General features: G+C 29.7%; 1 protein-coding gene across 6 annotated transcripts in view; it reads right to left on the bottom strand.

Annotated features, from left to right (window-relative positions):
- The window catches only part of LOC132724366 (uncharacterized), a 106,991-nt gene that overhangs the window by 34,400 nt on the left and 45,172 nt on the right, over positions 1-27,419 (bottom strand). For 3 of the 6 annotated variants that reach the window (XM_060709213.1, XM_060709211.1, XM_060709215.1), the window contains exons 2-7: positions 4,386-4,851; positions 3,426-3,455; positions 2,042-2,151; positions 1,423-1,490; positions 715-875; positions 11-43 (exon numbers count right to left, since the gene is read on the bottom strand). In XM_060709213.1, coding sequence (XP_060565196.1) covers positions 11-43; positions 715-875; positions 1,423-1,490; positions 2,042-2,151; positions 3,426-3,455; positions 4,386-4,851 — 868 coding nt within the window. Of the gene's footprint in view, positions 1-10; positions 44-714; positions 876-1,422; positions 1,491-2,041; positions 2,152-3,425; positions 3,456-4,385; positions 4,852-21,355; positions 21,680-27,419 lie in introns of those variants that run through there. The other 3 variants (XM_060709212.1, XM_060709216.1, XM_060709214.1) reach the window with 2 other exon arrangements.

Genomic DNA, 27,419 nt, shown 5'->3' with positions numbered 1-27,419 from the left:
AAAAAATTACCTGGCGTTGTAGTCGGTGGCACGTACGGATATACTACGAATAAAAATATATAAAAAATATTACAAAATAAAGTAAAGGCCATTATAAAATGTTAAATTTAACACTTGTTTAGTTCAGATCCATGAATAACATGTAGCCGAGTTTTTTTCCAGCTTCAATAAAAACATCTCTCTCCTGTATTTTGATATTTGTTTAGAAAGCAATACAAGTACCTTCTATAAAGTACAAGTTTTTAAGCGAATTTTCTCAATCCTTTGGTAAATTTTGAGAGTATTGACATCTATTATTAACATGTCTTTGTCTTTTAATTATCATTCATTGTAGAAATGCTCAACAACAAAAATCAGCAAAACATGCCAAATAAACAGGGTTCATGTGCAAAAAAAAACAAAAACAACACATTCATTACATGCTGCAAATATCACAATGCAAATATTACAGTACACTAGCTAGACATGCATATAAATGAATAGTATATTCATATTACTTTACTTTAAAATTCAAATACATAATCTAAATCCTAACTAAGAAAGTAATGCCCGTTTTGGAATGTTAATCAAATTCTAACGCTATTGCTGCTCTTGATATTTTAAAATATTTAGATGTATTCTTTTTCATTAAGAAACTTTGATTATCTTATAAAATTGATTTGTTTCTTACATATCAAATGCATTTCAAAGAGAGAGTACTAGTTTTAAACTAACCATGTATTTCTATCGTTTTTGAGTCGATGGCAAGATTTGTTTGAGGAGCTGCTCGTATAAGGTGCTCTTTAACAAGCCCAGCAAATTGCGGTGCCGTGTGACCAGTTTTCTTGTAGCGATAGTCATGTAACATCTTAAATCTAACTGCTATACTCCCAGGACTGAAATAAAATATGTTTTATATTGTTGTGTTTTATTTGTTACAAGTAAAATTACACTGGACAATGAATCAATTCATGCATTGCCATCAATGAACAGGCTCAATCAATCTGAGCCTACAACAATTTGGTCGCGTTAAATGCGTTAAATTGACTATGTTGAAGATTACTGTTTATCCTTTTACTCTGAAGTTCATGAATCACGTAAAATAATTTGCTTTGAAACACCGTATCTTTATGCATGAATACATTTGTTTTTTCTTTAAACGATTATTCACTTGTATCGTGATTGTTTCAATAAGTCAAAATACATATAAATATCTAAAGCTTAATGCAGAAGAGTGCATCTTTTTCTTTATTTTTAAAGAGTTATGATCATTGGGTATTAAAATTTAGATACACCAACATGTGATTTATCTACATATTAAATGCTTTGAAAAATAATTGGTATTAAACAACCCCACTGTCATTTCAATCGAAACAGTAACTGATTTCAAAAGAATTATAATTCACAAATTGAAAAAAAACATATTCAAAAGCGTTTTATTACCTGAATCCTAGAACATCTGTTCGTATATATGATTCAGAGTAAGAACTATTTTTCATAACTTTATCCATCTGGAACAAAGATAAAACAACGTATTTTAGGTCAATTGTGATAATAATTAAGGACAATGTATTTAAGGTCACATGGAATAATGATAAAAACAACGTATTCCCTACACTAAATACTAAACACAGTGTACATATATTGGGTGAACAAAATAAAATCAGAGTAAGCAAGAGACTTCCAGTCATGGCTGATTTAAATTTGAGGACCCAGAGTATTATAAAAACGATAAATGAACGTCCCAACTTCATTTTAAAATACATATGCAAATTGAATTAAACGTTAAAAACTTGAATACAAAATTGATTCATTTACATGTTTTTCCAATGAGTGGTGGTAAGCCGAAGATCTTTTTGTGACGATGAATGTAATAAGTATGTTTCATTCTCTTGAAAACCATAATTCATAAGTTAACTCTTAAGTAAACTTTTATTTTGTTGTGACTAACCTCTTACGTTAAATTATTTTCTGCTATAACTAATCTCTAAATTAAATTATATTTTGTTGTATTTAACCTCTGATAAAATTATATTTTCTACAATATTTTGTGGTAACTTACCTCTAAAGTAAAATTATTAGCAGTGGATATATACAATGATGAATTAGGATTGGTCAGTTCATTTGTCCAATTCTCTTTGAGATCAAGCGAGCCCTCTAGCCACAAAATCTCTGAAATTGCAATATATTACTTATATAGAAAAAAAACTACAGTCGTTTTTAAGGCGTTAAAAAGGCAAAAATATTTAATTGAATTGTGCAATGTACGTAGATCGACATATCTTACGTCATTTGCAATTATTTATTAATATAATTTTTTTCTGAAAATGAAAGCTTAGAAAAAGCATTTGTTTTTACTGAACTTACTGTATTAATTCAGTATATAAATATGTATTCGTGAATTGTATGTTACAAAAAAATAATTTGAGATAAATCTTTATATTTTTTCAAATCCTGTTTACCTTGTATATGATTAATAGTATTAAAATCTTCCTTCACTCATTTATGCAAAATTAACGTAAAATTTCTTGCATGCGTCTGCATACACCCTCTAGATTTATTATGTTGTGGTTAAAATGACTAAGAGTGTAACTGCACATATATTCAACAAAAAAAATGAAAACCTTGACACGCAATGATTTGTTGAAATATATTTAGCTGGTTGTGTTTTTGTTTTTGTGGTTGTAGTAGTCTGTTTGACTCCAATATTGTTCAAATAAATCAATTCTTAAAATAAAAACAAAAGAGAAAAAACTCCTCAATGACTCTTTCGGAAGGGGAGAACTAGAAAATCTATTTTACTTACGAGGCTCAACAAGACCCTCATTAGATGTTCCTGGTTTTTTTAATTATCTTCCCAAAAGTTGATTTGACAGTATCAATCTAAATTCTGGATCTTATACATTTTTATTTGTAATCTTAATCTCAATATGACATTTCGTATCTTGATTATAAACTGAATCAGACATCATTTATCTAGTCTCTTCTTTCTATTTTATATCAATATTTTTTTCTTATAAATTTGACTATTTTAATCTAAATATTTAATCTCAAATTTGACATTCTCTATCTACAGTCTTTTTCTAAATTTGTTACATTTGTTTCATAATTCGTGATCCCAGTTTCACATTTGTACTTTATAATTTTAATCTTAATTTGGCATTTTTCATCATTTTTTTCTCAATTTGACATTTTTATATCAAATTGACATTCTAAATTTATATCATTTATCTCAATTTTACATCATTGGGCATTTTTAAACTAAAGATATATGTTTTACGAATGACAAAGGAATATTAAATGGTGACTAGGTTTCAATAAAAATCAAATCAAATTGAGTGAAAACTTGACAGTCCAAAAGAACTTAAGTATAGCAAAATCATAAATCAACTGTTGTAACAATGATTTACTACAGGTGTATTGAAATAGTTACATATTTACTTTACCTGGACGGATTGTCGTAACTTCTTCCGGTTCTGTTGTTAACATGAAATAAATGAATTAAAAAATAAATAGCAACAACTAGTTTCAGTCGATTGAGTCAAATATATAGAGCTGATATTTATCTAAAATTACGTGTTTAATCAAACAAATCTATCTTACGAGTACTTCGTCTTCAATAACAGTAGTGCTCTCATAGACAAAACTTTTGCACGTTCATTTCAAAAGATAATGATTCATTGGATTATGATAAACTTAAATAAATTTTAAAAGAGTTTGTACCTTCTAACCTTTAACAGTTTTTGAACACGAAATTATATAAAGTTCTGACGTATTCTGCCAGAAGCTTGGCATGACCATTTAGTTATCCAATTAAATCAAGTAGCTTAACCACGTGATGTTTGTGGGAGGTAACAGCTTTGCTATACGTCATTGGCAATATATTATTTCGTCAATTAAACAAATCATGATATGCCAATAAAGAAGGTGGTTGAGTAAACATGGAACACACGCAAAGAAACAGCAAGGTAAAACTGTTTTGAATGTCAAGTGTTATTTGTTTAAGAAATAGATTTACATGTCTATCGCGCTGAAGTGTGTCATTGAAGTGAACTTACAGTGTTCCGTTAAAGATTTTGCATCACTAGAAACTGCTTCTGCTTTAACAAAAAAAGTTAAAACAATCAGTTTCTTGGTGGTGGTAAAACTAGTTTAAAACTGAAAGCAAAGACCAATAATAGTCCCACTTCAGGTTTTCCCTTTGTAACATTACAAACCGAAAAGAATGTCATAAAAAACGCACATGTACTTGAACAATATCAGTTTCTGCGAATCATCATTTACTGTGGCGAATCGTTGTGTGTTAATAGGTTATGTAATTAATTATATTGTGGCTCATCATCATTATATTGTTCTGGCACTATTTATTATTTGTTAAAAACTTACAATTAAATAAGATTTCTTACCTCCTACATCGAAGACTGTATATACTAATATCACAGCAAGCCCAACTGCTATTAAAGCGAGTACCAGTAAAGTTATAAACACTATAAAACATATCTTTCTTTTGTTTGTTTGTTTCGGCTTATTGGTAACGTTAGGTTCATTATCATTCCATTTATATTTGTCTTCTGGAAAACTATCCCTTACACCGGGTAAGGTACCCGCCAAAGATGCTGGCTTTGAACCATGCGATCTGTTTGAAAGCGTGTCCGTATTCACTTTACCGTCCGAAATTGCAAACACTTCTGGAAAATCGTCCGTTGAATATCCTTCAAGAAATCTGAAATGTCCATCAATACCGGGATCGCTGCTCTCTGAAACACTTCTTTGTGAACGTTTAAAACTATGGTTGTCATAACCGTTTTGTCGGAAAGAAAACCCCGAGGTTGAAGTTGGTGATGTGGGTGGGGTAATAGACACTTTCCCCTTCTGAAAAAAATACAAAAAAATTAACATTGCTCCTTAAAAGGATATAACCACTTTATAGCCGAGATTTAAGTTTAAACAATGTTGAAAAGGTATTACAAAATCTAGAATAACAAACAATAATGGTATCTAATCTACAGACAAATGTATAAATACACACTATAATTCTTCACATGATACACTTTCCTGTTACAAACACGATATGAATCCTTCACATACTACTACCTAATAAGGAAAATATTATAAAAACTTATAATGAGGTATTGACAATTAAACTCATTAATTACTCAACATTACTCATTGATTTAAAACAATTGAAATGAAATATTTAAATATTAAGAATTTGAAATGTGTTTGCAAAATGAAACAATTTTAAAGGAGGAAAATACAGTATTAAGTTGTCTACATTTTGATTAAATAAGCAATAGGATTTCACTATGTAAACGATGCTACCCAGATATTAACATCACATAACTTTATCATGACAAAATCATTTGGTTATATTCTGATTCAACTTTTTACAACTTGAAACCTATCGTATGATAATTATAATACGGCATTTCCATAGATAAAAAGTAAATCTAAAAAATGGCGGTTTGAAAATATTTGACCGAGATAACGAACATCGAGCAAAAGGCTAGTCGAGATAGCGAAATATCGAGAAAAGGCAATGTCGATATACCGGTAATGAAAATTCGAGAAAAAGGCGATGTCGAGATAACGGTATTTGACTTATTTTATGCAGTGGTTAATTAATCGTTTTTGCTGCATCATTTTCATAATTTATATAAACAACACAGGGACTTTGCGATATACATGTAGTTACATTTACCGATATAATAATTATATAATTCATAGAAATGTATTATTAAAAACTCGAAGGACAGTTAGAATAGATGTTCAAATTTACATATAAATATATAAATATGGTTCACATACCGACCAAAAGAAATATATACTGAATTTGACCGTAATGTAGGGGCAGTATTAAGGTATCATACATAACAAACCATGAACTAATTATATATGAGTGTTATTGGTAAGTGTGATATATAAAATCTGATAATTATGATATATCTATATACAGCAGAAAATAAATTGTTCTAGAACAATAGTTTTCTTTATATAATGTCCATCACACAGAGCGCTTATCAGCTTTTTTATTACAAATATTTCATAAAATATATCCAAATAATATATTAATATATTTTTTCCTTAATATTTGAAATGGTTATGGAAAATGTCCTAATTGTATGAGTATATTACTGAAATTTGGACATACTTCTTATTTTAACGAAAAAGGAATGGTATTATCAATATTTACTATCTTAAACTAAGATGCCTTACTCGTTTGCAATGTTTTACATATTTTCCTGTTACTTATTTATGTATAATTTATTCAACAAGAAAAATTAACATTGCCTTCTAAATACAGCAGCAATCCTTAATATATGTCATTGTAGATTTTAGGAGAGTATCTGTGAACGTTCATAAATATTTTATTGTACAATTTTTTATAATGCTGTTTTTATTTATTTATTTATTTATTTTATTATTATCATTTATTTGTTCATTTATTTATTTTATTTTATTATTTTATTTTATTTTAACACAGTTCAACAATGTTTGAAGAGGTTACGTAAAGTCTTCTACAATGCCATTTTGTCTTGTAGAAAAAACCTTTAACTATTTTGAATAATTTTTGTTATGATTCAGTCATAGGCAATTTCTGGTAAATATCTGCATATGTATGTGCATCATCTTTGTTGTCTACTTGCTAATCTATTAGTGTATGAAAATGTGCGATTGTGTTAAAAACATAGATTTAAGAAAAGAAATGTTTATCTGTCTAACTGATATAATTCAACATCCGCTTTGTTTTTACATTGCTTATTAGTTAGTAAAGGATTGTTGTAAGTATTAATCTTGTCTCTGCCATTTTTAAAAACCAACATAAGTATACAAATATATGTAACTAAGTGCTTATCGTGTAAAATTTTGTTTTCGTTTATTATTATTATTATAATTATTATTATTATTATTATTATTATTATTATAAATAAAAAATCAAATTTTCTATAGTTGGAATACGTGTGTAAACAATTCATGTAATAAAATGTATCTAAAGCTATTAATATATTCCCGTTATGTAAAGTCCTATTTTAAACGAACCGATGTTCTAAATCTTATATAACTATATTCTGTATATCAATACACAAAGGGACCCGATTTGAATCGTTTTCATTTAGTGAATTTCACAAATGTTAACACAAATATCTTAAAGTGAATGTTCAGTCAGTTATGGCGACGTGTTTAAATGAGTCCATCCTATTGATAAATTCATAATCATGAACAAGATTAAAAATTGCAAAAAATCATTTCATGGTATACTTCTTTATGAGCAACTTATAGATAAATGATACAAAACTCTGACTTACGAATGAGAGTATAATTTTCATACTACATTTTGAAGCTAAGAACAGCATGCCTTCTTAATGATCTCTACAGTCATGTTTTCAAGAGAAATGGTACATCCAGCATAAGCGATTCAACTTAATACACTTAATTACTATTTAATTTGTTTAGGGTAAGTTAAAATGAACAAGATTTGCCTTGGTTTTCTAGCCATACGGTTTAATTATAAAAAAATCTATCAGTTTGGTTGAAATGAAATTTAAATCGTATTTGCAAAATACTGGGATTTTTTGGGAATCTTCAACAATAACTGTGATGGCGTTTTTTGTTGTTGTTGATTATTTTAAAGCGTTTTTCATTTTGTTTTTTTTTCCAGTTTATGTGGAGGCAAGTCGCGTTAAGAAATTTTAGAGATAGGGTTGCTGTTATGATACAGTCAGAGATTAATCTGTATTTCTATATCATAAAATCTACCTATATTATTGCTTTAGAATTGGTGTATGTTAATGTATTCTGATTTAATTATTATCAAAATGTCCTACCCTTACATTTCTACATTTTATAATTGTGTTTGTTTCAATATCTTAATGACAAAAACAACATCTTCTCGTTTAACTCCACACTAAAATGATTAACATACTGCATGTTTACTTTGGTGTTAAATTTGATACGACACGAGTAGCGACACTCTTACCTGATGAGTTCGCTTAATTATCTTAATGTAGCATACATATAAAATGCATGGATAAACTTAGGCTATTCTTACATATGTTGAATGTATTATGTATAAACGGATAACGAATACCTATAACATAGCTATACTTAATGAGTTCATGTTTTGTAAATATATAGATAAAATGCATCAAAGACATTTAAAATACATTCCAGAGACATTAAAATGTATTTAAGTATATTTTCAAGATATTTCAAACTAAATTTAATATTAAAAGTATGCAGATCTAGTATTACTCTTTTGCAGGTAATACAAAGTTTTGCACAAGATCAAAAACCGTTATAAAAAATAGCCTAAGGCTCTGCTTTTCCGATAATATTATGACAAAATAAGAAAACAATTTGTTGGACAGTGCTAGAGAACGCACAAATATTTGGCGCAATCAAATCGAATCGGCTTATTAACCGTTTTGCCCGCGTTGTACGACTTTCAACATGTCCATACTTTGATTATGGCAATCATAACCTTGACATTTTGTTTTCAAGACAAATATTTGGAACACACAGAGAGATGCAGCAAGAATATCGTGATAATATGTTAAATATGATACTCCATAAATATCCCAAGTTTTGTGAATTGATAAAATTTATGCAGTCACTGTGCGATGATATAAAATTTCGCCAAAACGAGAATATATTTCGATAATTGTGTAAACGCAATTTTGAAACGTCAGCCGTACAGTCATATTTGTATAACATTTAGATATATGATTTTAAGGACGAGAATCAAAAACAAGTATTGCAAAAACGTATGAGAATTTGTTGAATACTCGTAGTAATGGCAGACTTTTTTCATACTGACAATGGTTCAGCAAACAATATGTTGATTAGAGCATAAGAAAGTAATGACAAAAAATCAATGTTTAATCATTTTAATCTACAACAATAACTAATCCATTTAATCAAAATTAACAACATATCTTTCAAATATGATAAACAAGATCAACCAGGAACGTTGCTGGGTCGTGTGGGGGTTGCGTTCAATGAACGCAACTCCCACACGACCCAGCAACAAGAACCAGCGGCAAGGAGCCCAGGAGGACCCCAAACAAAAACAGAAACAAATCTAATCATGATAGAATTATCCCTATGTAAATTTTAATATGTACAGCGTCATACCAGCTTACACAACAGTGTTGTCCTATAGTGCTTAGTTTTATTTCTTTGGTAGTTGTAATTACAAATAAAGACTCAGGCTATCCTTCAAATCAGTTAGGTAAGAATAGATTCGAATATAGTTATAGCCTTTGAGAGCATCAGTCGAGGTAACATGTTGACTGATTTTTAAATACATTTAATATAGAAAAAAATCTTGAAAAGGGTGATCCCTCGGAAGCATTAATAACAACAAAGTAAATTGAGCATTGCAGATTCGGTTCGACTTAATATGTACATGAGGGATAATGAAAAGATGCAACATCTCTCACGTCCCCTAGCATCGGCTTGAGCGGTACAGTTTAAGTGCTTAAATTAAAAACATCCCGAAGGACCAGAAAAAAAATACAACACTGACGTGATGTACGGGGCAATTTATGATAACTACAATCTGAAAGTTGAAAATTTAAAGGAGGCCATTTTCAAATTAAGTACGTCAACATTTTGTTCCCATGTTACTTACATTATTTGTACGAATGTTAAATAATGTTTGTATAAAAGTCTGATTATGTGTTTGTTATTTTCCATTATAATGTGTTAGGATGAAAACATTTAACTTAACAAGGCATTCAATTTTATAAAAACTGAATTCGTTATACTTTTTTAGGATAGACTGAAAAAACTGACTTCGGTTACTGAACAAGCTAATGAAATGTAATAAGAACTTGAAAACCATTATTCCTCAATAGCTAACACAGAGATGCTATTATAAAAGAAGCATTGTAATGATGTTTGTTAGGGGGTCTCTTGGTGTGATCTTATTTACAAATATCCTTAATTAAGTGGCGAGTGGCTTAAAATCATATTCGTGTTGTTTTTAATTGCTACAAGCCTGTTTAGGTCGCATATTAGTCATTACAATAACTCTGTGACTTCTTAATTCCAGGCGAAATAGCAAAACGCCTACACTAACAGGGAACATCACAGTGTCAAGTATGCTAATTAACTAATTGGCACATACGTCAGTTGTTAATAAGAAAATGTGACACTTGTCAGCAGGACTTCAGGTTATGAGAACAGACTTACGCCTTTCATATACCATGCTATGTTTTCTTATAAGGAACCAGAGAAAAAAAAGAAGCAATTCCACTAAACTGAATGCACTCAGGAAAAAGAAGGCGAAACATCATTAATTAGTTTTTAAGTGTATCGCATAAGCCTTGACTTGGTTATGGTGAAAAGACCAGGAGTGTGAAACGGGAAAATAAAATTAAACGTTTAAAATCGGGTATCATAATATTTTTGTGGTTCATAAATTTGAAGATTATATATAGTTTAACCCGAAATTAGGGGATTAAGGGATGTTAAACTTTAGAATATCTCTCATAAACAGACTCAGTATAACCTAGTCTGTATTTTTCACCTTGCAGACAACAGTATTTTTTCTACTTTTTTTTATCTCTCCAGAAGGATCTCTCCCATTGAAAGATTTTAATAGCATAGCCATCTTATTAGTAAGTGATAAATATTTTGGTGAAATATATCATTAATGCGACACTTTCTGACTCAAAGTTACAATTTGCATGTTAGCAGACGGCAAAATGGTTTTAATTTGGAATTGGCACAAATCTTTATACGTCATCCTTTAGATCACTGGATTGGAAAGGGCAAATATACCGCTAATTTCTTCCTAAATAACATGGTTTTGAGACATTAAATACTTCTTTATAATTCCCGAAATGAGTAGTGAATAATGAATTATTTAAAGAAATGTTAAAATTGCTTGATCTTCAATGGGTAAATTTTCTATAAGTATTTCAAACATTGACATATATTTCTTGGAACATATTTTGAAAGGGTTCTAAGTGGTTTTGTATGAACATTTATATGATAAATGATAATGTTTGATTAACAATTTATTAACTGTTATACATAGATATGTAATATTAATCAGATCACACCTACAAACAACATTCATTTATAATCTTTTCGTGGTTTGTTGTCACGTATGGTTCAAGATACTATCAACTTAATTTATAGTATAACAGACCTCCTATAATGAATGGATCAATTCGCTTTTACCTTTTTACGAAATGATATCTTTAATGTTATTAAAGCGCTTTTTTACCTGCTACTTATATATATAAATAAATAATTTAATCAGAGAATGCAATATTCAGTCACCCATCCGTGACATCATCTTGTTCAAAAATATTTTATTACAGAGCGTAATTCAATTTTATTTCTTTTCACTGCATGAATGTCTTTTTGAATATTTGAATCATTGAATTACATTCTTTTTCTCAAAATTCTTGTGCAGTTTGTCATTTGAACATAACATATGCGTTTGAATTATGCCGACAAATAAGTCATGCGAACAATACTTTAAAATTAATTCGTTATATTTGGGTATTTCAAATGTAAGGGTACAGCTGGTGTTTTTTTCATAAAAGGTCATTGGCTTTTGATTTGAAAATTTGTCTTACAGAAAAGCTAAAGCTATTGAAAAACTTCATCCAAAATATTGTTAATGCACACACTTGACAATTACTATACTGGGAACCGTTTAAAGTATTTGTCCCTTACACATGTGTATCTCGTATCATTTAAATTATATGTAAGATGCATGCCACAAATATGCAAATGGCACGCATATTACCACATAGTATTCAATGAGTGTAAGAAGAAAGCCAGATGGCAAGAAGCTTAAATGTTGCTAATGCTGAAAGGATATATAAAGATATAAATGTTTCAATTTATATATAAATATGGTTCACATACCGACCAAAAGAAAAATAAAGTGAATGTGTCCATAATGTAATGTCTGCAATACCAGGCAGTATTAAAGTACAATACATAATAACAAACCACGAAATAATTATATATGAGTGTTGTTAGTAAGAGATCTGATATGACATTTCTATATACAGCAGAAAATATATTGTTTTAGAACAATATCTTCCTTAGATAATGTCCATTACATAAAGCGCTTATCAGCATCTTTTTTACAAATATTTCATGAAATATATCCAAATAATACATTTCTATATTTTATATGCTTCGCCGTCAGTCTTTTCTGATTATATTATTGTAAACGTTTTGAAGCATGTAAAACGATAAAAACATGTGGTTCATTAACAATATAAAATGTCTTTTTCTTCTTAAGAGTATATTACTGAAATTATGACATACTTCTTATTTTAACGAAAAAATGAATGGTTTTACCAATTCTTAATATCTTAAACTATGATCACTTACTCGTTTCCAATCTTTTACATATTTTGCTGTTACTTATTTATGTATAATTTATTCAACAAGAAAAGTTAAACTTGCCTTCTAAATACCTGGTCAGATACAAGCAGCAATCCTTAATATATGTCATTGTAGGTTATAGGAGAGTATCTGTGAACGTTCATAAATATTTAATGTAACAATTTATTTATATTTTTAATGCTGTTTTTATTTATTTATTTATTTATTTTATTATTGTCATTTATTTGTTCATTTATTTATTTTATTTTATTATTTTATTTTAACATAGTTCAACAATGTTTGATGGCGGTTACGTAAAGTCTTCAACAATGCCATTTTGTCTTATAGAAAAAACCTTTAACCATTTTATTATTATATATTCATCTGAAAAGTTTTTGTTATGATTCAGTCATAGGCAATTTCTGGTTAATATCTGCATATGTATGTGCATCATCTTTGTTGTCTACTTGCTAATCTATTAGTGGATGAAAATGTGCGATTGTGTTAAAACATTGCTTTAAGAAAAGAAATGTTTATCTGTCTAACTGATATAATTCAACATCTGCTTCGTTTTTACATTGCTGATTAGTAAGTAAAGCATTGTTGTAAGTATGAATCTTGTCTCTGCCATTTTAAAAACCAACATAAGTATACAAATATAAGCAACTAGGTGCTTATCGTGTAAGTTTTCGATTATTATTATTATTATTATTATTATTATTATTATTATTGTTTGAAATAAAAAATCAAATTCTCTATAGTTGGAATACGTGTATTAACAATTCATGTAATACAATGTATCTAAAGCTATTTAAGTATATTCACGTTATGTAAAGTCCTATTTTAAACGAACTGTGGTGTTCTAAATCTTATATAACTATATTCTGTTATTCTGTATATCAAAACACAAAGGGACCCGATTTGAATCGTTTTCATTTAGTTGAATTTCACAAATATTAACACAAATATCTTAAAGTGAATGTTTAGTCAGTTATGGTGACGAGTTTAAATGAAGCAATCCTATTGATTAATTCATAATCATGAACAAGATTAAAAATTGCAAAAAATCATTTCATGGTATACTTCTTTATGAGCATCTTATAGATAAATGATACAAAACTCTGACTTACGAATGAGAGTATAATTTTCATACTACATTTTTGAGGCTTAGAACAGCATGCCTTCTTAATGATCTCTACAGTCATGTTTTCAAGCGAAAGGGTACATCCAGCATAAGCGATTCAATTTAATACACTTAATTACTATTTGAATTGTTTAGGATAAGTCAAAATGGACAAGATTTGCCTTGGTTTTCTAGCCATACGGTTTAATTATAAAAAAACTATCAGTTTGGTTGAAATGAAATTTAAATCGTATTTGCAAAATACTGGGATTTTTTGGGAATCTTCAAAAATAACTGTGATGGCGTTTTTTGTTGTTGTTGATTTTTTTAAAGCGTTTTTCATTTTGTATTTTTTTTTCAGTTTATGTGGAGGCAAGTCGCGTTAAGAAATTTTAGAGATAGGGTTGCTGTTATGATACAGTCAGAGATTAATCTGTATTTCTATCATAAAATCTACCTATATCATTGCTTTAAAATTGGTGTATATTAATGTATTCTGATTTAATTATTATCGAAATGTCCTACCCTTACATTTCTATATTTTATAATTGTGTTTGTTTCAATATTTTAATGACAATAAAAACATATTCTCGTTTTACTTTACACTAAAATGATTAACATATTGCATGTTTAATTTGGTGTTAAATTTGATATGACACGAGTAGCGACACTCTTACCTGATGAGTTCGTTTAATTATCTTAATGTAGCATACAAATAAAATGCATGGATAAACTTCGGCTATTCGTACATATGTTGAATGTATAAACGGCTAACGAATACCTATGACATAGCTACACATAATGAGTTACATTTTAGAAATATAGATAAAATGCATCAAAAACATTTTAAAGACATTTCAAAAACATTTAAATGTACTAAACCATATTTTAAAGACATTTAAAACTAAATTTAAGCTTAAAAATGAGCCAATCTAGTATTACTCTTTTGCAGGTAATACGAAGCTTTGCACAACATCAAAACCCATTATCAAAAATACCCACGGGCTCTGCTTTTCCGATAATATTATGACAAAATAAGAAAACAATTAGGCCTACATGTTGCTTCGACAGTGCTGGAGAACGCATAAATATTTGGCGAAATAAAATCTAATCGGCATATTAACCGTTTTGCCCGCGTTGTACGACTTTCAACATTTCCATACTTTGATTATAGCAATCATAGCCTTGACATTTTGTTTTCAAGACAAATATTTTAATCAGACAGAGAGATGCAGCAATAATATCGTGATATTATGTTAAATGTGATACTCCATAAATATCACAAGTTTTGTGAATTCCTAAAATTTATGCAGTCACTGTGCGATGATATAGAATTTCGCCAAAACAAGAATATAATTCAATCATTGTGTAAACGCAGTTTAAAACGATTGTAAGAGACCCTGAGCAACAAGTACAGCGTCAGGCCAGCTAACAAAATAATTTTGTCTTGTAATACTAAGTTTGATGTCTTTTGTTATTATTAATTACAAATACAGTTTCATGTCATCCTTAAAAACAATTAGGTAAGGACAGATTTGAAAATATCGCCTTTTAAACATTAGCTTTTAGAGCATAAACCGCGGTTACCAGCTATTGACTGTTTTATTATATTAAAACAAATCTAGAAAAAGGGTGATCCCTCGGAAGCATTAATAACAACAAACAAACATGATTATTGCAGGGTCAAATGATTGAGTGTGTACATGAGGGATAATAAAAGATGCAGCACCCCTCACGACCCTGGCACCGGCTTAAGCGGTACCAATCAATGATCCCCATGGACCAGAAAACATATAGCAAAACTTAAGTGAAAAACGGGTAATTTATGATAACTAGAATTTGAAAGTTGAAAAATTAAAACATGTCTTTTTCAAATTAAATGCGTCAACATTGGTCCTTTATTACTTACATTATTTGTTCGAATGCTAAATATTGTTTGTATAAAAGTCTGATTATGTTTTTGTTATTTTCCATTGTAATATGTTAAGACGAAAACATTTCAGCATACAGCAGACTTCGTGATACTTTTTTAAGGGTTGACTGGAAAAAATAACTAACTTCGTTTACTGAACAAGCTAATTAAATTAAATAAGAACTTGAAATCTTGTATTCCTCAATAGCTAACACAGAGATGCAATTATAAAAGAAGCATTGTAATGCTGTTTGCTAGGGGGTATCTTGGTGTGATCTTATTTACAAATATCTGTAATTAAGTGGCGAGTGGCTTAAATCATATTCGTGTTGTTTTTAATTGCTACAAGCCTGTTTAGGTCGCATATTAGTCATTACAATAACTCTGTGACTTCTTTATTCCAGGCGAAACAACAAAACGCCTACACTAACAGGGAACATCACAGTCAAGTATGCTAATTAACTAATTGGCACATACGTCAGTTGTTAATAAGAAAATATGACACTTGTCAGCAGGACTTCGGGTTACGAGAACAGACCTACGCCTTTCATACACCATGCTATATTTTCTTATAAAAAACTAGAGAAAAAAGAGGCAATATTCACTAACAAGCATACACAAAGCAAAATAATTGTAACAATAGTTTCATAAGTCTACAAGTGCATCGCTGAAAGTCTTGAAGTTGGTGAAAATAAAAAGGGCGGGAGTGTTTAATGGGATAAATTAAACGTTTAAAATCGTAGTTTTTTTATAATTTTTGTGGTCCTTCGAAATATCAAATAGTGTGGAAGACTGTATACCGTTTAACTCAGTGCTAGGGGCTTGAGAGATGTTACACTTTTCATTAACTCTTATTAACATACTCAATATAACATAGTCTGTAGTTTTCTAATCGTTTTACCTCTCTAGAGGGATCACCCGACCCCCCCCCCACACACACACACACTTAAAGATATTTGATAGTATCATCAACCATCATAGAGGTAAGTAATGAATATTTGGTTGACATATATCATTAATGCGATATCTTTTGCCTGAAAGTGACAATTTGCATGTAAGCAGTCGACAGAATGGTCTAAATTTGGAAATGACAAAAATCTGTTTACGTCATCATGTTGATCTCTGTCATAGAATCTTACACAACAAAAGTTGTTATGAAAATGGCATTTAAATCTATAAACATGGTTTGATTTATGAAAAACTACTTTATAATTCCAGAGATGAGAAGTCAATAATGAATTATTGAAAGAAATGATAAATTTGTTTGATCTTCAATGGGAAAATTTTCTATTTGTATTTCAAAAATTGATGCAAACAATAAAAATGTATAAATCGGATATCATTATAAAATATTTCTTGGAACAAATTTTGAAAGGGTTCTAAGTGATTTTGTAAGAGCTTTTATATGATAACTGATAATATTTACGGACAATTTATTGACTGCTATATACAGATATGTCCTACAAACAACATTCATTAATAATACTTTCGTGATTTGTTGTCACGTATAAATACAATCAACATAATATAGAGTATATCAGGCCATCTATTATGGATCAATTCACTTTAATCTCTTTCCGAAATATTATCTGAAATGTTATTAATGCTTTTCTATCTGTTACTTATATATATAAATAAATAATTAAATCAGAGAATGCATTATTCAGTCACCCATTCGTGACATCATGTCGTACAAAAATACTGTTTACAGAGCGTAATTCAATTTTACATCTTTTCATTGCATAAATGTCTTTTTGAATACTTGAAACCTTGAATTCTACTCTTTTTCTCAAAATTCTTGTACAGTTTGTCATTTGAACGGGACACATGCGTTTTGAATTATGACGACAAATAAGTCATGCGAAAAATACTTTAAAATTAATTCGTTATATTTGGGTATTTCAAATGTAAGGGTGCAGCTGGGTTTTTTTTTTCATAAAAGGTTATTGGCTCTTGATTTGAAAATCTGTTCTACAGAAAAGCTTAAGCTATATAGAAACTTCATTACATATGTGGTCAATGTACTCACTTGACAATCATTATACTGGGAATCGTATAAAGTATTTTTCACTTACACATGAACATCACGTATCATTTAAATTGTTTGTAAGATGCATACCCCAAATATATAAATGACACTAATAAAACCACATAGAATTCAATCAGTGTGAGTAGAAATCCGAATGCCAATGGAGCTTAAATGTAACGAAAGCTGTATAAATTAAAAGATTCTGCAATGATTTAAACTACCGTCCAGTGATTTTTATAGCTATATCTTCTCATAAAGACTTAAGCAAAATTTTAATTTCTCGCATATTTATCTACACCTTTTGGCAATCCTCAAAGCCGTTTAAGTTCACACTATCTCTGAAGTGACGTCACAAAATATCACCTCACGCTTGTATTTTTACATCGTGAGACAAAGCAAAAATTACGTTTATGTTTTTGTGTACTTAACGCTTTTAATATACACCTTGCACAACATTATACTAATTCTATTAAACTGACTTAATGTCATGTTTTGGAAAGCCCCTTCTCTGGGCCGGCTATAATAAGACATTCCCTTTAAGAATAATGAACCAATTTATCTTTAAAAATGTATTGAACATAAGTAGGACTTCAGATATGTTTATCTTACTTTTAACTCGACCTATTGATATGTACAATATCGTTTTGACTATCGAAATAATGATTTATGTTTGTGTTATTTGTTTTACAATTGTACAATTAAATATCCTAACAAATTCATAACATGACACCCAACAGAATACGGCGTTTTCTTGTGTTTCGTAAATTATGACAGACAGCGACTGGCGTATCATATCATTTACAAACGGTGAATGAATAATGTATGAACCTGATAGAGAACAATTTGTTAGTAGATTTAACTACAGATGACTTTGTATCAGTGGGTGGTGATGTTGACAAATTTTGCAAAGTCGTCTGTGAAGTAAATAATTCAAATAACAATTTTTTGGGATATCGTTTTGAATTACATGATATAGTCAATCCTCATCATGTAATTCAAAACGATACCAACAACTTTGTTATTTCAATGAGACGTCCTATATAACATGAACTATCACAACATCTGTATTTATGTGCAAGATTGAATTGATATCATAACTGATGGAATGTTTTTTCTTTAGATATTCATGAATCATTTTATCTATAACAGATACCACACAATTTGCATGATTCATAGCATTTCTCTCGGCATTTTTAACTGAAGTTGCGTTTCAAAATTGGACTAAAATCTTTTCCTTTTAAAATTTATTTGTAACATTATCATTATAAATGCGCTTTTTATATTAAAAACATGTTCATTTAGAGAAAAGAAGTGATACCTCTACGTTTTCTGGATAGCTGTGAAAACAAATATAAATAAATGAATGTTGCCGACTCGGTTTGAATTAGTCTGACAAAATACAATGTTTCTAAGGCACCCTAACACCGGCTGAGGCATTAACAATCTTCAACACTATTGAAATAATCATCCCGTATATTACTCAACATATGTACGAGTATGATATAAAGATATCAAATAAGTAAAGTCAATCTAGCTTTTCAATCAATTAGGAATGGATATTTCTGGATTTTAAATCGATTAATGATCAACACTTATATTTACAAATATAAATTTTAAGTACGTATCACTTATTGTCAAGTGTCATTTGCACGCTTGTCGTGGTGAATGACCTGTTGTCAACTAAGTCGGGATAAACCTTACTTAATGTTGCTAAGAGGCAAACTTTATCATCAAATCAATCTTGATCAATCATATGTAACACACGTTGAAACATCGGACGCCCGTAAACCATTATGTGAAAAATATTCCTCTTCAAACCACAACAATTTATATTATAATTTATCCTTTTCGTGACTGCAAAAATGTTGTTAAATACGTAAATTAAATATAAAACTCATGTAAAAATTAACTGATCTATGTTACATCTTATGTAACTTTGTGCAAATGATGCTTATTAAATTTCGAACGCCCTTGAAACGACCAGGACAAGGATCTGTTCATGGACCGCAGGCTGATGTTAATCGGCCACCAGCATATAGGCTAGTCACTAGTTGCTTTCATGCGTGTTAACTTAAAGTTTTATTAATATTTGTATGTAACTTATACTATCATAGGATAAAAGTTTACTATTTATAACGAGATATACAGTATATTAGCATCTACATTTTAGAATTTTAGCCAAATCTCGGTCTCCAGCATCTGACAGCAAAGTTAGAAAATGAGGAGTTGATTTTTTTGTCATTTTATACTACGAACTTGTCAAAAATCAAGTGTAGCAATGATATTTATATTTTCCTCGGCGGCTAAATAGCAAGTGTACCTTTAATTTTTTCTGTTTCTATTGTCAGTCAAATAATAAAAGTTCGATTGATATCAATATTGTTATCGGCGGTTAAAAACAATTGAACCACTGATATTGATATTGTTATCGACCGTTAAATAGCAAGTGTACCACTGATATCAAAAATTTTATCGACGGTTAAAAAACGATTGAACCATTTATATCAATATTTTATCGGTGGTTAAATAGCAAGTTTATCAATCCGCAATGGATAACCAGCAAGCGAATCTCTTTTTGAATCAACGAGTATATAAATGTATCATATATATTTCCAGAAACGGTTTCTCGTAGAATTATGGCCAGTAAATAGCCAGCGAAGGCTGTCTTAAAGCAATTGTATCTATATTTCTATTTGAAGCGACAGTATTTCGTAGAGGATTGAAACGTTATAACATCTATGAATTTAGTTGTTTGTTTACAAAAATTAACATAATTATGCAAATGCGTCAGTGCAGTTGACAAATAATGATGATTTAAAAGCTAGGTTTAAAGGTCGCTATTGTCTCCGCAAAATCAAAAAATTAAAAGTAACAGCAAAGAATTGAAAAGAATTGTTTTCTCCTGAACAAGTATATATATAAATATATAAAAGCCCGAGTCACAAGATAAATATTGAATTGCAAATGATAGAATAACTGCTATAATGTATGTCTTACAGTGGAAATCTAAATTTAATTTCTTTACTTAACTAGTTGCAATTTAAGAAATTATAAAACAAATACTAGTAATTTCAGTATATTCATAACTCACTTCCTTAGACAAAAAGTTAACATGGGGTGATAAAAGCAGATATTAAAATGTTAACACAACACTATGCGGTGAACAACGGCATCAGTGAATCATAAGATAAACAAATAAGTAATGGGATTGGGTATATCAGTATACCATGTCGACACATATTTACATAATCTTGAAGATATTTGGATATTAAAGTGTATACATTGCCCCTAAACAGAGACAGTAAATGGCGTAGTTAATATGTTTATGTTAAATATACATTTTTGCACTCGTTTTCGTATAATCAGTAGATAATACGTTATTATGAATGGTAACCCCCCCCCCCCGTTTTAATAACGGAAAAATACATTCAGCATTTGTAAGATTATTAATCAACGTCGGATGCGTCCAGAATAAATTTTAAAACAAGTAATCTAAAGTTTATCGCACTACCTTTATTTTCAGTAGCCAAATTTGGGAGTTAACGCAGTGTAATATGAGTTTTTATAGATTTTGAATTCTGCCGGTTTTAATAATAAGCACATTTTCAGATATTCAAAATCGAGTTTGATTTGTATTATTAAATAAATATTCGGGTAAAGCTTTTTTATGTGTATACAGAAATTGCGTGATAGCAATGTTGATGGATTTAAAATTTGATGTTAAGTATTGACACGTAAAATTGTTAATAAAGGTATTGAAAAATGTCACTTGAGGTATTAAAGTAAGTAATATATCATTATGTAAGGTTATATATAAAGTTCAGCCAAATAAAGGTAAATGAGGCATATTTTAGTCACATATTAATTAATTAATTAATCAATTAATAAATGAATGAATGAATTAATTAATTGATTAATTTGCATAATTAGTTTGTAATGATTGTCTTACCCTTGAGGAACGGTCCATGTCTGATTATAGTATTCACAATATATCGTTTTATCACTTTAAACCAACAAATACACTGTAGATTTTAATTTTCATTTGACATAAAACATGTGACGTTAATATGTTTTATTCCTCTGTAAAATAACACACGTTTATCCTTTGAAATTCCTTAAAATCTGAAATTTCACACATTGTTGACACTCAAAAAAAATGACAAGGATGCAAACACGTTTAAATCTTAAGTATTTTTTTGTAAAATGAAAGTACCATTCTGAATGGATGACGAGGTGTTTTAATGTCGTCTGCTTAATTTAGTATTACACAGGTAAGGAAGCGTTCCGTGACCGTATTTACAAATGTTTTATTAAAACTATTTTACCATATACAGGCATTTACTGACTAACGTCTTTAAGGATGGTTTATTTTTGATTCAAATCAATAAATCTTTTTTAAGACCAAGGATAAAAGGATTATTTTTCAAATCAGAAGTATTTCAAATTCTCAAAATATTTAGGGTCAGAGTAAACAACCACAGTTAGTCAATTACTTTGTATTTATCTTTGATAAAGTTTGGTATAAATTGTTTTCTTTGCAAAGTAGAAATGTTGCAGTTAAAATCAAATCCCACTAGAAATAAAAAAAATCAGAGTTAAGCATTGATTAAAGATGATAAAAACTGGATTAAAAATACCAACCGAACATATTGAACCTTTAAGTATGCGTTTATGTCTTTAATAGACCAAGTTTATTCATCTGTCACTTATACTGTTGTATAAACGTATATACAGACATGCCCAGAGGCATAAATACGCTAATCACAACACAATTACATTGCTAATAATTATTTCTTTATTTTTGTTGTCTTTTTTCCGTATTTTTAATCTTGTTTCTATTTTTACATTTTATTAAGTTTCTTTTTCTTTTATTTTTTTTCTTTCTATGTTCCCCCTTTTTACTGTTTCTAGTTTATAAACATAATTACATAATTCTTTTCCTGAACAAAATCTCATGTCCCTCATCGTTTTTGGTTCATATTCCGCCAGGGACTTTGGATTCTTACATGTGGGGAAGCTATCTAGTTAGCTTCTGGAACGTCGGTGGTTCTACTCAGCTGTTCTTCGTACATTAATTAATGATGGTACGATGTAAATAATCAACCTCCTTCCCCAACCCGGTCCCACCTCACCCACAAAAACCAATGTCACACCGACATAGTAAAGGTCAACATATGCTTATTGCCTCTGGTGAAGGGATGACTCAGGTTTTCGTCTGTGTAAGATTTCAGACCTCATATTTAGTAGAACTACATACTTCCGATAATCAATAATCGTAATCTTGTAACAGATTTAAACATGCCTCAACTTTGAGGATTTACAAGAAGAAGCTATGAAACTTCTAAATTTCTACACATTATAATAATAATAATAATAATAATAATAATAATAATAATAATAAATAAGGCGTTTTTTCGAAAAGATGTTGGATTTTCGAAAGTATTTTTTGATGGAAAATATCTTAGCTGAACAGCAAAAAAAAGGAAATATATTAAAATACGACTTGAGTTTACTTTTGGGTAATTCATTTCAGAGCCGTCTTATTGACCACCTATTGTGAAACACGTTTATTAATTTTCCATCCGGAACGGAATCTAGTTATTGAAACAGTTGATTACATTTAACGGTCAGTTAATGTGAGGGTTCGGTAATGACCAGCGGGTTAATACATGTATTTTCCATCTATCAACTTACCTCGTTCATACTCGAAAAGAAGAGAGAAAAAACAGTTCGCAAAGTTAGTGGTTTCATTTTAGGCTGGTACTATTAGAAAATATTTCTTTGCGGTTTTTTTCCTTACATCATGTACTATTGAGAAGAAGTAACCTTAATGAAACAAAAAAACAGAAAACGATGATTTATACTGTGTCTACCTTTAAATACTCTAAATCGACGTCGTCATGTAAAAAGAAGGAAAAAAACAACGCTGAACTTAAAAAAAATCTGTTTAAGTAATACTCGACTTAATACCGTAAGTAGTGTAGTGGTATTATGCTTTTTAACATCAACTGTTTGAGTTTAATTTACCTCATAACCAAACTTATCAAAATTCACTTTATTTCTTTATGCGATTGTGCAAAGTACCGTAAACACATAATTCTATTTGCTTCTTTTTATCTAGTGTATTTATTAAATCTATGTGAGTTATTTATATTTATTAAATCTATGTGAGTTATTTTTATTACCCCTCACTTTTTTCGTAATGCTAATTTCCCATAGGCCTCTGTGAGTTATTTTTACTGTTAATGCAAGAGTACCACGTGACTAAGAATTTTGTACTGTTACATAGGTAACAGTATTTTTTAACAGTATAAAAACTGGTCACGTTGTCTATTTTCTAAATAAAATGAAATAAAATGGCCGCCATTTTTTTCTCGATTCATTCTTATTTTCAACATTAAACCTCGATAGGACATCAATTTCTTCTCTGGAGTAACTATGACACTCATAAAATTTAGTTGTTTGCAACCTGGTGTGCTTTTCGCGTATAAAATATCTTTTTGTTGAATAGTCAAAAAGTGACCATCCGTTTTCAACGGAAGTAATTGCAATGTAAATAATTATGTGTCAAACTGGCACATGCAGACGATTTAAGCATGCAACAAAGAATTATTTTACAATTTTAATCAGTGAAACGTTACAGATATGGTGGACAGACATAGGATATCATCGATATTTTGTCAAAAACCATGCTAAGAATATTCTGGAAACAGAAGATCATAACCGTGTAAATGGGTTAGTGTTTTGTTTTGTAAATAAAACCTAGCTTATTGTATGTTTATGATTTGTAGATACCATCACTTGCTTAAAGAATAAAAGAAAAAGAAAACTTCTCAAGTAGGCCTAAAGTACACTTAAAACTGCTACGCCTCGGGTAACAGTGTTTTCCTCGGGATGATATTTTTACTGTTACCCACAAACCCATATGTAATTTACATAATATTAATACTACGAATTTGGTTGGTGTTCCATTTTAAGCAATGTCTGACGACTGTAAATCAAGGGATTTCAAATTCGATACCCCAATCCCGCGTTCCTCAATTGGTGGCCTTTTGCTGTGGAGAACTAAATGAATTCTGTTATATAATATTGTAATCCCCCCTTGACGGCTCATTAATTTCATAATCTCTCAAGACTTTCATCTGATTTTGTGTGATTGTGTCCGTGCGTGCGTGTGTGTTGTTGTTGTTGATGTTGTTTTTTTATTTTTATTTATTTATTTTTGTAGAGGTTTTCATTGTTGTTTTCATTGTTTTTCCTTGCATATACAGACGGTTAATACTTTAACAAAGTATATGTACCTCCTTACTATTGTACTATCATCCAACAAAACAAATAATGACAATCACGAGTAGTAATAAATGTAATTGTATCAAAATATGAATGTTTTAAGGTAGTACACCCCTAATGGGCACTATAAGGAATTGTAAATTTGACAACATAGGACAGTTATATGCCTTAAATTTCACCTGTATGCAAAATTTAAACAAAATTTACCGTGTGGTTTATGAGTTATGGACATTTTTATGAACTAAAACTTTGCCATTAGAAGGGATTTTTTCAGAAACGAGGAAACTCTAAATAATCTATAATATCATCATTATGAAAAATGTTTTCCTTTTGCTCATTGTTAAGAAATAAATAATGACATTTAAGTAACAAATTAGACAAGCAAAATTATTGTTTTTAAACGAAATGTTTTTAATATGTATAAAAATGTAACCCTACCCCACCCACTTTTAACACTAATTTGACCATTTCCCTATGTTAAAAGCCTTATTTAAAATATCCCTAAAATTTTCCGAAATGAGGGGCTATTTTCAAAGTTTGCCTAAATTTTCTTTAATGTATATTGGTTGGTCTTGCAAAATATAAAATACTTTTACCGTGTAGTTTTTATTTAATTAAACTTTGAAAACATCTGGTATCATATTTGCTATTAAATTTGACATTATTTAGTAAATAAATACCTACAATAATTATATAATTAAAATAAAACACTTTTTTCTTCCATAGGGGGTCTGAGAGATTAATAAAAAAAAATGTTAAAAGAAAAAAAAAGAAAGAAAAAAAATTGCCCCTTCTGGGGTTTGAACCCACGCCCCCTCAGCCTATTTGAATACTCTTCAAAGTGGAGACAGTGCATTAGGGGTGTACTACCTTAAGCATAAACCACTTTGAAAAGGGATATCGTAGAGGGCGACGTTCATTTGAAATGTGTCCAATTTCGTCAAAAAGTGTAAAGTTACAGACGGCAGATGATATCTATTTCACAGTTGTAATGCACATAAATTAACTGCACACCATAGACTTGTGAGATAATTTTACTAACTGTATATAAACTAGACAAGTGTCTGAATCTAGCTAGTGTCATTTTCATTTCTAAATTGTTTTCATCTCTTTTTGCATAAGCTGTGTGTTCATTAAAATCACCGAGTAAAATTACACATCGGTCACTTTCAGCAATTACTGTGTAAAAGATTTCTTATAATTAGAATTTAATCATTTTGACTAGTAAAAAGGCGCGCTTAAAGAGAAAGAGACATAAATGTACTTAGTTAGTTTTAATCTAGTTCTAGGTTATCTTATTTATCTTTAGAAATTTGATTTATTTTAACAAACTTTATTGAAACTGATAAGTATTTCTTAAGTGTAAGATGAGCCTCCTCGAACTCTCTTTCGCGCACCGGAGGTGTGTAATACTGAATAGGTAAATCACCAGGTGCGTTTTGCAAATTTTATATATAAGCCTAACCTCAGTTTTACAACTATCTGCCAGACGTTCACATGTATCTAACTAATTATAAGGATTATGGGTAATTATAAAATACAATTTGATTCTCATTAGCACATTTAATTGTTTTGAAAAATGGTTAAGATGATTATTCTGAAATAGAACCACAGATTGCAAATATGCTATTGTTTTAGTGGTTTAACATTTTTGTAAGATGTGCTATATGTTTATGACTTATATGATTAGTAAGAGTCTTGAATGGGATCAGCTGTTTAGCATATTCAAACTTGATAAGAATAATGTCTTGAAAAAGGGTCACCAGACATCTAATTTTTATTTTTGTGGTATAGTTTAAACTTCAGATATTTTCTCGCTTTAGATAATTTATAATTTTCAACTTCACTTTGAACTATAAGCTGAAGTTTGCATGGCATTTGTCGAATAAAGTTTAACCTCCAACTTTTCGGCATTTCGAGGAAAATTCTTAGCGCCAAAAGTAAGCAGTAGCCAACTGCCTTCCGTCAGAAACTTAATAATATGAAAAAGGTTGAACTTAAATGACGATTGGTATCAGAAAGAACCATTGACAATTTTTTTGGCAATATCCACAGAACACGTCCAGTTTCTGAACAACCTTCCGTTATTCTTAAAAATCAAACACACATTCTTACACATGTTAATTTATTGCAGGTTCATATGGCCTTCGAACTTAAAGCGTGTTAACGAGGAAATGCTGCAATGCTGTTATGGCGTATAAGTGATCCGTTACATTAAAAAAGATCTAAATCTTGTAGCTGTAGGCTATATTGTCATTAATCAGGCATAGTTTGATGATAAGTAAACTACACACCTCTCTAGACTCTGTATTCTTCAAAACAATCTTCAAAATTTTATAATGTGAGATGATAAAGTGTTATTACATAAGATAGATTTCATTCTTGATATGAGTAGCTCTACCTTCTTGTTAACGACCTATAAAACATTGCACTGAAATTCTAAATTGATATGTCTTCAGCACAGAATGTATGTTAAGTTTGACATGCTTGGATTGGTCTTGAATTTTGATGGAATGAATCTGACAAGTCTTAGTCAAGTAAAATAATAAAGGAGTATCTGAAAATGGGTCTTATATTTTTGTAAAATGAATTGGAAAAACAGCGAAGTCCAAAAGAAACGAAATAAAAAATGCAAAACTTGATTTTGTTTACAAAAAAGTTACCGACGGAAAATTATATCCATTTCAAAGTTGAAATGCGCATAAATTAACGGCACACCTTAG

Source organism: Ruditapes philippinarum, unplaced genomic scaffold (assembly GCF_026571515.1).
Source record: "Ruditapes philippinarum isolate M1 unplaced genomic scaffold, ASM2657151v2 ctg224_1_1_1_1, whole genome shotgun sequence".
In the NCBI taxonomy this organism is placed as follows: Eukaryota; Metazoa; Mollusca; class Bivalvia; order Venerida; family Veneridae; genus Ruditapes; species Ruditapes philippinarum.
Note: the sequence above shows the minus strand (reverse complement) of the source record. Positions and strands in the feature narration are given on the sequence as shown.